Source organism: Barbus barbus, assembly GCF_936440315.1.
Source record: "Barbus barbus genome assembly, chromosome: 32".
Classification (NCBI taxonomy): domain Eukaryota; kingdom Metazoa; phylum Chordata; class Actinopteri; order Cypriniformes; family Cyprinidae; genus Barbus; species Barbus barbus.
In genome coordinates, this window is record NC_136760.1 from 15,696,403 (window position 1) to 15,709,614 (window position 13,212).

Consider the following 13,212-nt stretch of genomic DNA (forward strand, 5'->3'; position numbering starts at 1 on the left):
TTCTACAGATCCTAGTCTATAACAATCCCATAAAATACAAAAAAAAATGCTCTTATCATAAAGTAAAAATGTAGATTTATCAGCTCCTTGGTGTCACAGAATGGCCCGTCCTCCCCGTCACTCATCACTGTCACCTGTTTATCTCCAATCATCACCCGCACCTGCACCTCATCAATCTCCAATCACCACACTCATAAAAGCACTTCCCTCAGCTCACTTCTCGGTCCGATCTTGAAGTGACGTAACATGCTGCAAGCTGTTGTGACTACAAGGACTGACCTCTTACGAAGCTACTGGCTGAGTATACTACCTGAAATTCCCTACCTGTCTTACTTACCTTCTGCCCTGTTCCTCGTCATCCTCTTCGCTCTCAGGATCCAGCTCCTGGTGAACGCAGTCTTCCCCGAGCTCTCTGATACTGCAGTTAACCACGGACCTGCAAAGAAAGAAGGGACTGTTAGAATCCTGACGATCTATCACCATACTCACGAAGAATCACCACTTACCTATTTCCACGTCGTCCACCTTTGCTGTGTGTTCACCCACTCTGTAAATAAACCTTGTCACTTGAACCACTTACCTTTGTGTCCTGCAGTTCCGTTACAGAAGATCGGACCTAACCGAAAAGGAGGCGGCTGGTTTTGGTTCCCCGCAACGGAGGGTCGTTGCCGATCCACCTGCTTCCTCCGCCCGCGGTGAGGATGTTTCCGCCACCCACGGCGAAGTATGTTCCGTCAGCGGCGATGAGGAATCCGCCGCAACCGGCGATGAACGTTGCGCCGTTGGAGATGGGGATGATTCCACAGCCCACTAACACTCAGGCTCCGCCAACGCAGAACGAGGGGCTAATGGATGAGGCTCTTCCCCCGGAGTTCTCAGCTCCCATTCTTTCTCCAATGTCTTCTTCTCACCAGTGCCCTCCAGTACCTGCTCCTCGCAAGCGCCCTCCAGTGCCAGCTCCTCGCCAGTGCCTTCCATTGCCTGCTCCTCGTCTGCGCCCACCAATTCCTGCACCTCGCAAGTGCTCTCCTGAGTTCCCGCTGGTCCCGTCCAGCCCACCCGAGTTCCCGCTGGTCCCGTCCAGCCCACCCGAGTTCCCGCTGGTCCCGTCCAGCCCACCCGAGTTCCCGCTGGTCCCGTCCAGCCCACCCGAGTTCCCGCTGGTCCCGCCCAGCTCCGCGCCTCCCGTGCGCCCCCTAATGTCCGCGCTGCAAGAGCGCCCCCCTGCGTCTCCGCTGGTTCTATCCAGCTCCGCGCCTCCCGTGCGCCCCCAAGAATCCGCTCCTCCAGAGCGCCCCCAAGTGCCCGCTCCTCCAGAGCGCCCCCAAGTGCCCGCTCCTCCAGAGCGCCCCCAAGTGCCCGCTCCTCCAGAGCGCCCCCTAGAGCCCGCTCCCTCTGAGCGCCCCACAGAGCCCGCTCCTCCGGTGAGACCCCTTATGGGGAACATTCCCAAAGAAATTTTGGGGGGGGGCTATATACTTGTAATCCTGGTAGCCATAGTGGCCTTGCTAGAGACATTTGGTCAGGGCCACTATGGCTCATTTCTCATGGCCTCATGAATCCCTTTGGGCTTCCCAAAAAATATGGCCATGGCTGCCCAAGCTCCCTGATCTGCCATGGCTGCCCAAGCTCCCTGATCTGCCATGGCTGCCCAAGCCTCCTGTCCCGCCATGGCTCCCCGAGTCTCCTGATCCGCCATGGCTGCCCAAGCATCCTGTCCCGCCATGGCATCCCGAGTCTCCTGATCCGCCATGGCTCCCCGAGTCTCCTGATCCGCCATGGTCTCCCGAGCCTCCAGTCCTGCCCTGGCCTCCTAAGGCTCCTGATCCGCCCTGGAGGCTTCCCTGTCCTGTCCAGGTTCTGCTCCAGCCTCCAGGGCACCCACCCCCCCTCCCCGGTATTATTGTTGTTACGTCGCGGGACGCGCCATCCGGGAGGGGGAGGTAATGTCACAGAATGGCCCGTCCTCCCCGTCACTCATCACTGTCACCTGTTTATCTCCAATCATCACCCGCACCTGCACCTCATCAATCACCACACTCATAAAAGCACTTCCCTCAGCTCACTTCTTGGTCCGATCTTGAAGTGACGTAACATGCTGCAAGCTGTTGTGACTACAGGACTGACCTCTTACGAAGCTACTGGCTGAGTATACTACCTGAAATTCCCTACCTGTCTTACCTTCTGCCCTGTTCCTCGTCATCCTTTTCGCTCTCAGGATCCAGCTCCTGGTGAACGCCGTCTTCCCCGAGCTCTCTGATACTGCAGTTAACCACGGACCTGCAAAGAAAGAAGGGCCTGTTAGAATCCTGACGATCTATCACCATACTCACGAAGAATCACCACTCACCTATTTCCACGTCGTCCACCTTTGCTGTGTGTTCACCCACTCTGTAAATAAACCTTGTCACTTGAACCATTTACCTTTGTGTCCTGCAGTTCCGTTACACTTGGCTTCAAAGTTGTGAAAATAACACCTGATAATTTATAGACCGGTAATGGTGGAATTAAAAAATGCATTTTTGAGCTCTGTAGAGTACATGTCCCCAAGCGCATACTGCAAAGCAAAGTAATATGTGTAAATCACTATTATATGAGAGTTGTAGCATTTGGACCAATCAGGCACACATTTATTCATTATATTTAATGAATAATCCAGCAAACCCTCTTTCAACAAACAATCTGTGAGGGTCTATGGACCCTTCCCGCCGAAAGAGCACCCTAAAGGGCTCAGTTACCAGGGCAACCACCTGATAAGTCTGTTTTATTGCTCAAAAGTATGAGAGATGTGCCGTAAGAACGCACCCTTCTGAAACCCACGCAATGCCCATACAAACAAACTTTCCTCCTTGTCACTGATAGACAAACCTTTCTACAGATAAACATGCATCCCAGGACATTGTGTGTATGATTTTAACTATCTTGTATAGTTTATCCTACATTGTATTTTGTTTTATGCATGCTTTATGAGTGAAGTACTAGTTAATGTAACCCCACCTATATCATGTCTCCTACCAAATTAAAGCTCATTTGATGACACACACTTTGGTGTACACCAACTTCTCATAGAATGCCAGGTGCGTGTGTAATTTAATCAAAGTATAGACTGCCAGAGCCTTTCGAACCATGCCCTCAGACAAAGGGTCATAAAACCCCCTAATATTTCCAGCCTCCCGCTTGGAAATTCAGCCTTTCTCAATGGTCAAGCCCATCCTGAAAGGTGTGACTCTTCCCTGACTTTAAAGGGCTCACGCACAGGTCCGCCTCTTCTTCTGCTAAATCTTCTGATTGCTGCCCGTATGGTTGTACTCATGGAGCGCCTGAGCCGGTGCGGGCGCACTCGGCAGGCCCCAACATAGAACTCCACTGCAGGCCACAGGGCCAGCAGGCCCCATTTTACACACAACCATGTGCTTACTTAGAAGAGAGGACTCTCTCAACCCCAAAAAGAGTTATGAACAACCTCGGAGTTTCAAGAGATTGCAACTTCGGCCATCGAATGGAACCATCCAGACCTTCTTCAGAAGCTTCACGAGACTCTCGTTTCACAGCCAAGTCAAATGCAAGTATCGTTCCTTTCACCACACAGAGGGCTGTTGTAAGCTGTTGTATACTGTGCTTTGAATTAGAGACTGATGGTTCTTTCAGATGGTCAACTAAGCCTCATTTCCCCTGTTTCTGTCCGGTTTCATTCAACCAGTCCCACTTACCCATCCCATGTACCATGTATGTATGATGTGTGTGTGTGTATATGTATGTGTTCATTTAGTCTAGTTATGTGTTTGTGATTTAGTTAACCCATTGGGGTCGGCTTTTTCAGTGTAAAACTTTGTGCACAATACATACGAGTATTTGTTTCTGATTCCCTGCTTGCAACAAAGTCAATTTAACGATTTCGATCTTGTTACATGCTCTGAGTAGTACTGTACCTTAAAAAGGGTATTTCTCTTAGCCTAGAAATTAAGATTTCTTTGAATTCATAAATAATCAATACTGAGCGTTCACTAGACGACCTGATCAATTGATTTTATTGTAATTTCTGCTTTATCAAGCTGATTCTATTAACTTATCAAAATATTATAATTAATTCTAAAGAGTTATGATTAATTATTAATATTCCCCCTTGAGCTAAGATTACTACAGAGTGCTTGTGTGACAGAATGGGCAAGCCAGATGATGATTCCAAGGTTTTTTTGTATTTATGGGGGAAAATGACTGGCTTAAAAGACATCAGCCGCCAGAAAAATTACACCAAGAAAGCCTGCAGGATAGTCATCATCTTCACTGAGCTAAGTGACGTTGGAATAAAGACCAGCGTGCTTTACGTGACAAACAGTTTAAGAGTCTTTCAGGTTACACTCCTGATTATTACAGCACGACTGTTTCAGAGAAGCATTCCACATCTCCCACAGCCCACTTGCCACTAATGGAGCAACGGCCTCGACTAACACATCACGGGTGTCTATAAAATCAACACTTTACTTCATCTTTTGTTAGCGGTATGGGTAAAAGAACAATTGACATTCCTCTAGCAAAAAGTCATAATAAAAGATCAGAGCTCATTCACAGAGTTTATAAAAACTTTTGCTCTCTCTTCAAATAATCACTTCTGTAGCTACACTCAGATGGACAATGGTTGACAGCTTTGAGCCATGGAAAATCTGAGCGTTAGAAGTGAACAAATGAGACATCTCATAAAAACGAAGGCTGCGTTTGATTGCACATCCTCTATCCTTCACTAAGTTGAAGGACCCCTTTTCATGAGTGGTGCACAATTTGACCAAATCTGGAGCCAATTACGCATCTCACGTTGACTGGACTCCTCCTAGTCTAAATATGCCACTCTGAGATCAAAATATCTACTGATCACACAATGAACCTGTATTCTGCAAGATCAGAAATGTAATTTTTGATCTTTTTCTAATTTTTGATCAAATATGTGAATTAATATACTGTATGAAATATTTTGTCCACACATTATGAGTAATTACGGTTGATCTAAGAGGAAAACTGTCATAATTTTTCTGAAAAATGAAAGAAAAGTTTGTGCAGAAGCTCTGCAGTTACATGCACATACTTAGCTACATTTTCCAAGCTGATGGAACATTTCCAGATGGCTCCAGTCGTGGCAGCTAGTAACTGCTTGTTTTCAGCTTCGTTGAGCAACATGACCAGTGGTTTCAGTCCGTCGTACTGCCGCACCAAATCACGGGTATGTTTATCTTCTGCACACTAACACAGGAGTGAAGCCGCACACATATACAGTACACAGATTTAGGCAGCATCGAGTTGTGTGCCACACTGACAATCAGAGTCAGGGCTAAATTAATATTTTCATTTCAACCTCAGTCCTTTTATACGGTGCCAAAGAAAAGTGTAGTTGAGTGTATACGGCCGTACCTTAAAGATAGCGCTGGCACAGTGCATTTGGAGCTCCTGGTTGTCACAGCTGAGGTTCTTCACCAGATCCTCAATCATGCCCTCAGTCTGTATAGCAATTCTGTAGCTCTTCTGCCAACACAAACATACAGAATGACTCTCTACGCTGAACACCTACTGTAAAAACCACTCTGCCTTGCCAAACAACACTGCGTGCAGCGGCATAGCGCTTATTTCATCCTAGGGTTTCTTGCTTCTGGCCTCATACAGTCATTCACATCTTCAAACTGGTCATTTAATAGAAACAATCTGCCAGTCAAAAGTAAGGCGTGCTATTTTCAGTCAAGTGTCCTTGTATAGAGTGGCTTTACATATAGCATTTGAAGCTTGCATTATGTTTCACAATACTTTTGTGTATGTAAATAAATATACTTTAAAGTATTTTATGCTTTTTATAATGCTATGGCATATAGATAATTGCTATAAAATACATTTAGGATTAAAATTAAACTACTGTTCATAAAGTAGGGGTCTGTGAGATTATTATTTATTTATTATTATTATTATTATTTTTAACACACTAAAGCACACCGAGTACGAAATTTTTGCGTGCGTTTTTCCGTATTCCTCATCCTTTCCTATCACAATGCATGCTATGGATGCGAAAACGCAGAAAATCGAACCTGATCCGCAGTTTCTGAGGAAGTGTGTAAAGCATCAGCATAAATGTAATATGCTAATTTGGCGCTTAAGAAACATTTATTATCATCATCAATGTTGAAAACTGCTTATTATTTTTGTGGAGATCATGACATTTTTAGGATTCTTTGATGAATAGAAAGTTTAAAAGAACAGAATTTATTTGAAACATTTTTAACATTATAAATGTCTCTACGTTTTTTAATTTCCTTCTACGTTTTACACAGGCATACTATAGTATTTCAGTATTTGTACTGAAGTTTTTCGCAATTCTGCGATCCCTAAATCCAACGCAAAATCAACAAAACCATTTTTTGGCGGTCCTGCATAATTTGTCATTTTACCGAACAATAACAACAAAAATTTAGGTCTCACAAAAACTAAATAATAATTATCTAACTGAATTATGCATTTTGTTTGTTCTTTGCATCATGCATGAGTGTTGTGTGTCTAACAATTTATAATATGGTAAATGTGCTATCCTAATTTGTTTTTGCAAATTTCTGTACATTATCACTACAAAATCAGTCATTTTGATTGCAAACATCACAAAAAAATAGAATGCAATCCTGTAGGGACTCTCAAAATGTCATGTTTAATCAAAAATATTAACTTGCATTTTCTTTGTAATTATTTGTGAGATTTACTAGCAATTTTTGAAAATTGCTTCAAAGTGAATCCGACACTAAATTTATTTCAGTGTAGCTATTAAAAAAATTTCAAATAAACATTTTAAGCATCTGCTTTTGGTTCAACATGATGAAGCAAACCTCAGAAGCGCACTCCTGCAAGGTTCCCACCACAGGGATGAGCATGTTCTTCTGTGATGACTTGAGCAGTCGGGCGAGCAGAGGGATTCCCCCGGCCTGACGGATAGACTCCTTGTTCCTGGTGCTCTTGCTGCAGCTCCAAAGAGCCAGAGCCCCACAGCGCGCCACCTCCGCATCCCTCTCCTGCTCCGCACTCAGAGACACACCATTAGGCAAGCAGTCCAACAACTCCACCTGCCAGAAACAACTTCAACTTTTCAAACACACTTTCCTGTGCTTGAGCTTTGAAATACTGCAATAGATTTGTCACTCTGCTTCACATATTATTATTATTACATTATTGTGCTTTATATTGTTTTAATTTCACTCCGCATTAAGGTAGGAGAGTCATGTCACGTCAAAACGAACGTGAATGTTTTATTAATAGGGTCATGGTGTACTTTATGACATCTTCAGTGCACTTCTGTCACTGAGTCTGCAGGATGTGGAACACAATCTCCTGCCCTGAAACTGCCAACAATCATCTAAACATTCATCATCAGCCAAAGACTGTTACTAAAGAGGGCTTGAAAATTCAGACTATGTCACACCAAAATCTACAAATGACCACATCCTTCAAAGAGTAAATTTCATGTTTCCCCTGCTGTCAAGCCAGAAAGACCACTCTAACACAGCATTACACGCGAGTGCCATTCAGAGGTGGTCTGGGTCTTTAAATGTAACTAATCTATGATAGCTACATTGAGAATGTCCGAGTCTGGCCCCGAGTAAATATACAGAGCAGAGTAACACACAAGCTCTAATCATACCGAGCGTCACTCTGTCAATAAACACACATGTCAAGATGAGGGGGAGCACGACATTCAATCTGTTTTTACCTGCAATGTGCTCCCTTTGATGCTGGCATAGAAAATGATTGGGAGAAACAGTCTCGAAAGAAAGAGAGCGTATGTATGTACCTTCAACATACCCTTCATCCTTTTGTCTCCTTTCCTTATGCAAGTTTTTAATCATAGTCAACCTGTTTTGACAAACACACACAGGAACAGATTTCACATTTCTCACCAGTCTCTTGATGCCACCATGTTGTCGGACCGTCCTGCGGGCCCGTCTGAACTTGGCCACATTGGCGATGGTCTCTGCAGCCAGGCACTTCAGCTCTTTGTCAGGAGAGTCCAGGATGGACACCATGGTCTGCAAACCACCCAGATCAGCGATGGTTTGCCGAATCTGAGAGTTACAACTGATCTCCTTCAAGATCTTCAAAGAACCAATCTAACAGCAAAAGAGATTAAAGTATCAATTTTTAGAATAACTGCTTTACATATCTAATGCTGTTGAATTGATTGAAATGTATGGATGTATATTTTTTGATTATTTAAATGTATATTTTTTGAAATTTATGAACTTTTACTTTACTGTTGTAATGTCAAAAGAGCAAAAATTGCAGTGGCCTTAACATATTTTTGTTTGATATGCCTTTATAATAGTAAGTGTCACTTGTGCATGTTTAATGTAACAATTAAAAATTTAGTTCAAAGAGCTGGGGTTGGTATGTATTTTTATGAAAGAAATGATAACCTGTATTCAGCAAGGACTCATTTAAAGACGTGTATAATATTACAAAATATTTCTATTCCAAATAAATGCTGTTCCTTTGAACTTTCTACTGTTCAAAGAATCCCGAAAAAAGTGTATCACAATTTCCCCCAAAATATTAAGCAGTACAACTGTTTTCAACATTGATAATAATACAAAATGTTTCTTGAGCACCAAATAAGCATATTAGAGTGATTTCTGAAGGATCGTGTGATACTAAAGACTGGAGTTAAGATTCTGAAAATTCAGCTTTGCCAATCAGAGTAATAAAATACATTTTACAATACATTTAAATTTTAATAATATTTCCAAATTTTGCTGTTTTATCTTGTGAACATTAAAAATCTTACCAACCACAAACTTTTGAACAGTAGTGTACATCTGTAAGAATATAAACTAAATAAATGAAAAACAGAAAAATAAACATTTCTCAGACTCAAACTGTGACCTCTGACCCAATTAATTGAGTCTGGATGCACTTACTTTACATCTGATGTCATCTGTGTCAAGCAGGTTGATGAGAACCTCCAGCCCCCCCACGTCTCTGATAGCCAGCTGACACGTCTCCTGGACCAGGTTAAAGTCTCTCAAAGCGCACAACACAATCAATGTGGCTGTCTGATTAGCCCCCTGTTCACACACAAACACATGTGCAGCAATTACATTAGCTGCTCCATCATAACCCATGGGCAGATGAACAAAAACAGCTATTGTTTTATATATTTCATTCCTCTAAAACGACACGTTGACTTCACAGTTCTGTATGACTTTATATGTGTTATATGCGTGAGTGTGAAGGCAGATTTGCATTATATAATTCTCCATGAACCTCTTTTTTCGACCCATTTGACCCAAACCCCAAAATCAACTTCCCTTCGAGTCTTATTTTGTTGACCACATGTTGTGTATAAGTGTTTGGTATTGTGACTATAAACAGGGGTGGGGAGAGATCCTTTGATACAGACTACTGCTGTGCTGCGGCCTGAAACCATAGACAATGACCTAAGTTTGCAATTAAACGAAAACAAGCTCTGAAATGTTGGAGATGATAATGGATTAGCCTTAGAAAAAGCTCTGTTTTGACAGTTGCTATATACACAGTGTTTTAGGATGGTCGTTCCTCAGAAGTTGCCTACACAGTGAGTACAACAAACCAAACATGTGGCATTTGTTGGGCCAAGCTCCTTAACAGATATGTATCGCAGACGACTGCGGTTTTGATATCATTCACGGCATGTCTTTTATCGATGGAATGAAATAACAGAAGAGCGAGTGACAGATAAATAAAGCAGAGGATCCAGCAAAAATACTACACTATTAATCATCTTTAATCAAGAAATTGTGGCTTCTTTAGTGATTGCTGTTTGTTTAGGTCAAAACCACAGATCTAAGATCAGCTTTCCTCTAGAGAAAACACCAGAAACCTGACTTCCACGCGTGTTTTTAATGTGATGCCTCGTTTTTCTCCTCCTTTTTTTATGGAGCGGCTCTTATGAATACAAACAAAGACAGGCTTTTCTCTCCAAGGCTGGAGTTGTGCTCATTGCAGTAGGTCCCAAAGAGGCATGTAAGCTGCTGTAACGCTGCTCGTGCAGCAGACCTTTGTAATGTGACACTCAAGTGCAAAACTGAATAAACACTCATGTTTCTTTTTCATAAAACACGAAACAGATAAGATCCAGTGATTAGGCCAGTCTCGCACCCTTGTTTATTAGACACATGGTACGTCCCAGTTTGCATACCTATTTTATTCTGGTTCAAGTAGCCCCTTGTGAAAAGTAGGACACTTTAGCATAATAATTAAAAAAAAAAGAGTAGTTAAGGAAATAATATACTTTAAAAAAATATACTTAAGTGGGAACTAAATGTAAAGATTTCAGGGACTTAATTGCATATTATTTGCAATTAAAGAGTGGCATAAAATAGAATTGAAGAATTAAAGAATGGCAAAGAGGACAGAAAAATACAATAAGCAATTATTTTCACAATTATGGCAAGTAAGTAATAAATGTCTGATATTAAAATATGTGCTATTTTATCTAAAATAAAATCATTCATCTTAAATACTATAGGAATGCTAAGTGAATTCAGGCATCAAAACATTGTCATTTGAGATTTGCTAAAGGTTACATTTAACAATGTTATTAAATTATTAGTGTTTTTTAAGATTAACTTTAAATGAGTTTTAGATGATGGCATGGATATTAATAAAAAGTAACAGATATGGTGTATATTGCACATCTCTAAAAAGTAGCACTTGGTTTAATATGCCTTGGAAGAAGACAAACAATGAACGTGGATGTGAGAACAGGAGAACATGATAGGACTCATAATGAAGAATGAAGGGTAGAGTTGAAAAAAAGGTGTGGGGAAATATGAAGAAACTAATGAAGCGATGAAGGAGACAGACAGAGACAGTGATAAGTAGTGAGAAAAATAGTCATAGAGAGTTGAAAACAGAAAGATACAGAAGAAGAAAGCAAGAGTGAGAGAAAAAGAACATGTGTTGTCCACATTAAGCGGCTGGACCAAATGTGCACCCAAACTAGCAGTGAATCCACTGCACTCTCTGTCTTGCCACTCTCTCCATCTTCAAAGCATTTGATGGGTTAGCAATGATCCTTGTAAAAACATGAAGCTATATTTAGTACTGATACCAGGGAAAAAGAAATCCAATGTTCATATGCTTTCATTTTCTAGCAGCTTTGGTCTCAATGTGCTGTAGACATTCTTTACAAATCAGAAAACATCTGAAGGTCTTTTATAATATCTCTGTCTTGAATCTAACGGGCCCTCACTCACAGTCTGTGGTGTGAAGACAGATGTTCAGGACAGATGCACACACAGATAAAAGCTGTGAACACGGATGACTGACAGGTTTATCATTTGATATTACTATACACCTTACTCACATTAATGTTATAGAGTTTGAGTATGTGCTATCTCACCTCTCATATGTGACTGCAGGGATGTGCAAACTTACTTAGGGATGTTACTACACTTACTACTGTATATATAGCCAATCTCAGCTGCAGGCCCGGCTCCACGGGGGGGCTAGGGTGAGCCAGAAGCTTTGCTAACCCTAGCCAAGAACTAGAACTCAAATCAGGGCTCCGGCACGGTTTTCTGTGCGCACACAACCAAAGCATGCACACAGAGAGCCACAATTCAGACAGCACTCTACTACTATATTGAGTTTTTTTTGCATCTTATTATGCTTAAATGGACATACAAAATCATTCACCAGGGTGCCCATATTGGAGAGTATTTTCGTAAGCAGTCTTAACGGAGTTAAAAATAAAAAATGTAAAGAGTTGGGAGAAAATCTGATGTGTCAGCTGCTGAATATACCTTCTGTCTGATGTCATTAATGTTAATTAAAGAATAAAAGAAAATCACTCTGCTCCGATTGACTGAATAACTTCTTTAGCTTTAATATGGATTCAACTGTATTTTCATTTATACATTATAGTATTTTAGTTTCTGAATACCACTGTTAGGCCTACCTGAAAAACTTAAAGCAATTTTTATTTCATTTGTATCTTTGTATCTTATCTTTGTTCTATTGTATTTATTTGTGTTATTGCTTGTAATTTGTCCATTTGTTCTTATTTTATTACTTTCATATTATCACATAGCTCTATTAATAAAGTTTAATTCATTGAGTTGGAATCATTAAGATTTTTCAATGTTTTTGAAGCATATTAGAATATTTTTGAAGGATCATCTGACAATGAAGCCTAGAGTAATGGCCCCTGAAAATTCTGAAAGGCTTTGCCATCACAGGAATAAATTATATTTTAAAATGTATTCAAATATAAAACAATTTTAAACTAATAATATTTCACAATATTACTGTCTTACTGTATTTTTGATCAAATACATATAGCATTGGTGAGCAAAAGAGACATTTCAATTTTAAAAACATTTAAAAATACTTAATACTTATCACTTTGAGTACTAAAATGCAACCGGAATTCTGGAAATGTTGGGACATTTTTTAAATTTGAATAAAATGAAAACTAAAAGACTTTTAATTCAAGATTCAAGATTCAAGATTCAAGAGTTTTATTTGTCACATACACAATTATACAGAGTATAACCAGCAGTGAAATGTAGGTCAGGTCCGCTCCAAGGACAGTGCAATTATAAAGTATACAAATATTAAGAAGAAGTACAAACATAAAATAAAAGATAAGATAAAATAAGATAAGATAGGATAAAAAATATAAATATAAATGTGCAGGTCAGTATGTTGTTGACAAATAGTAATGAGAGGAATGTGCAAAAAATAATGTGCAAAAAGTTGTACAGGGTATTTGAATAGCAGCATTATGAGGTAGAGAAAAATTATGAATAGCTTATTGATATATGATATTTACATGGAGAAAAAATTATGAATGAACAACTTGTTGATATGGTGATATTACATGGAGTCAAGTGATATTATGACACAGAGTTAGAGTTTAGGAGCCTGATGGCCTGGGGGAAGAAGCTCCTCCTAAGTCTCTCAGTTTTTGCCATCAGGCTACGGAAGCGAATGAAACATGAGCCAATATTTTATTCAACATGAGTAAAATATTGGCTTGAGTTAAACAACATGAGCCAATATTTTATTCACAATAGAACATAGAGAACATAAATGTTTAAAAGGAGAAATTTTACACTTATCCACTAAATGAGCTCATTTCAAATTTGATGCCTGCTGCAGGTCTCAAAAAAGTTGGCACTGGGGCAACAAAGGGCTGAAAAAGCAAGACATTTT

At 40.6% G+C, this 13,212-nt stretch overlaps 1 protein-coding gene across 1 annotated transcript in view; it reads right to left on the bottom strand.

Annotated features, from left to right (window-relative positions):
• LOC306852388 (outer dynein arm-docking complex subunit 2-like) overlaps window positions 1-13,212 on the bottom strand; it is a 67,724-nt gene that overhangs the window by 19,797 nt on the left and 34,715 nt on the right. Inside the window, exons 11-15 of the mRNA XM_079389148.1 lie at window positions 8,931-9,077; window positions 7,914-8,123; window positions 6,849-7,082; window positions 5,401-5,511; window positions 5,078-5,232 (exon numbers count right to left, since the gene is read on the bottom strand). Of these exons, the coding sequence (XP_079245274.1) occupies window positions 5,078-5,232; window positions 5,401-5,511; window positions 6,849-7,082; window positions 7,914-8,123; window positions 8,931-9,077 (857 nt within the window). The remainder of the gene's footprint in view (window positions 1-5,077; window positions 5,233-5,400; window positions 5,512-6,848; window positions 7,083-7,913; window positions 8,124-8,930; window positions 9,078-13,212) is intronic.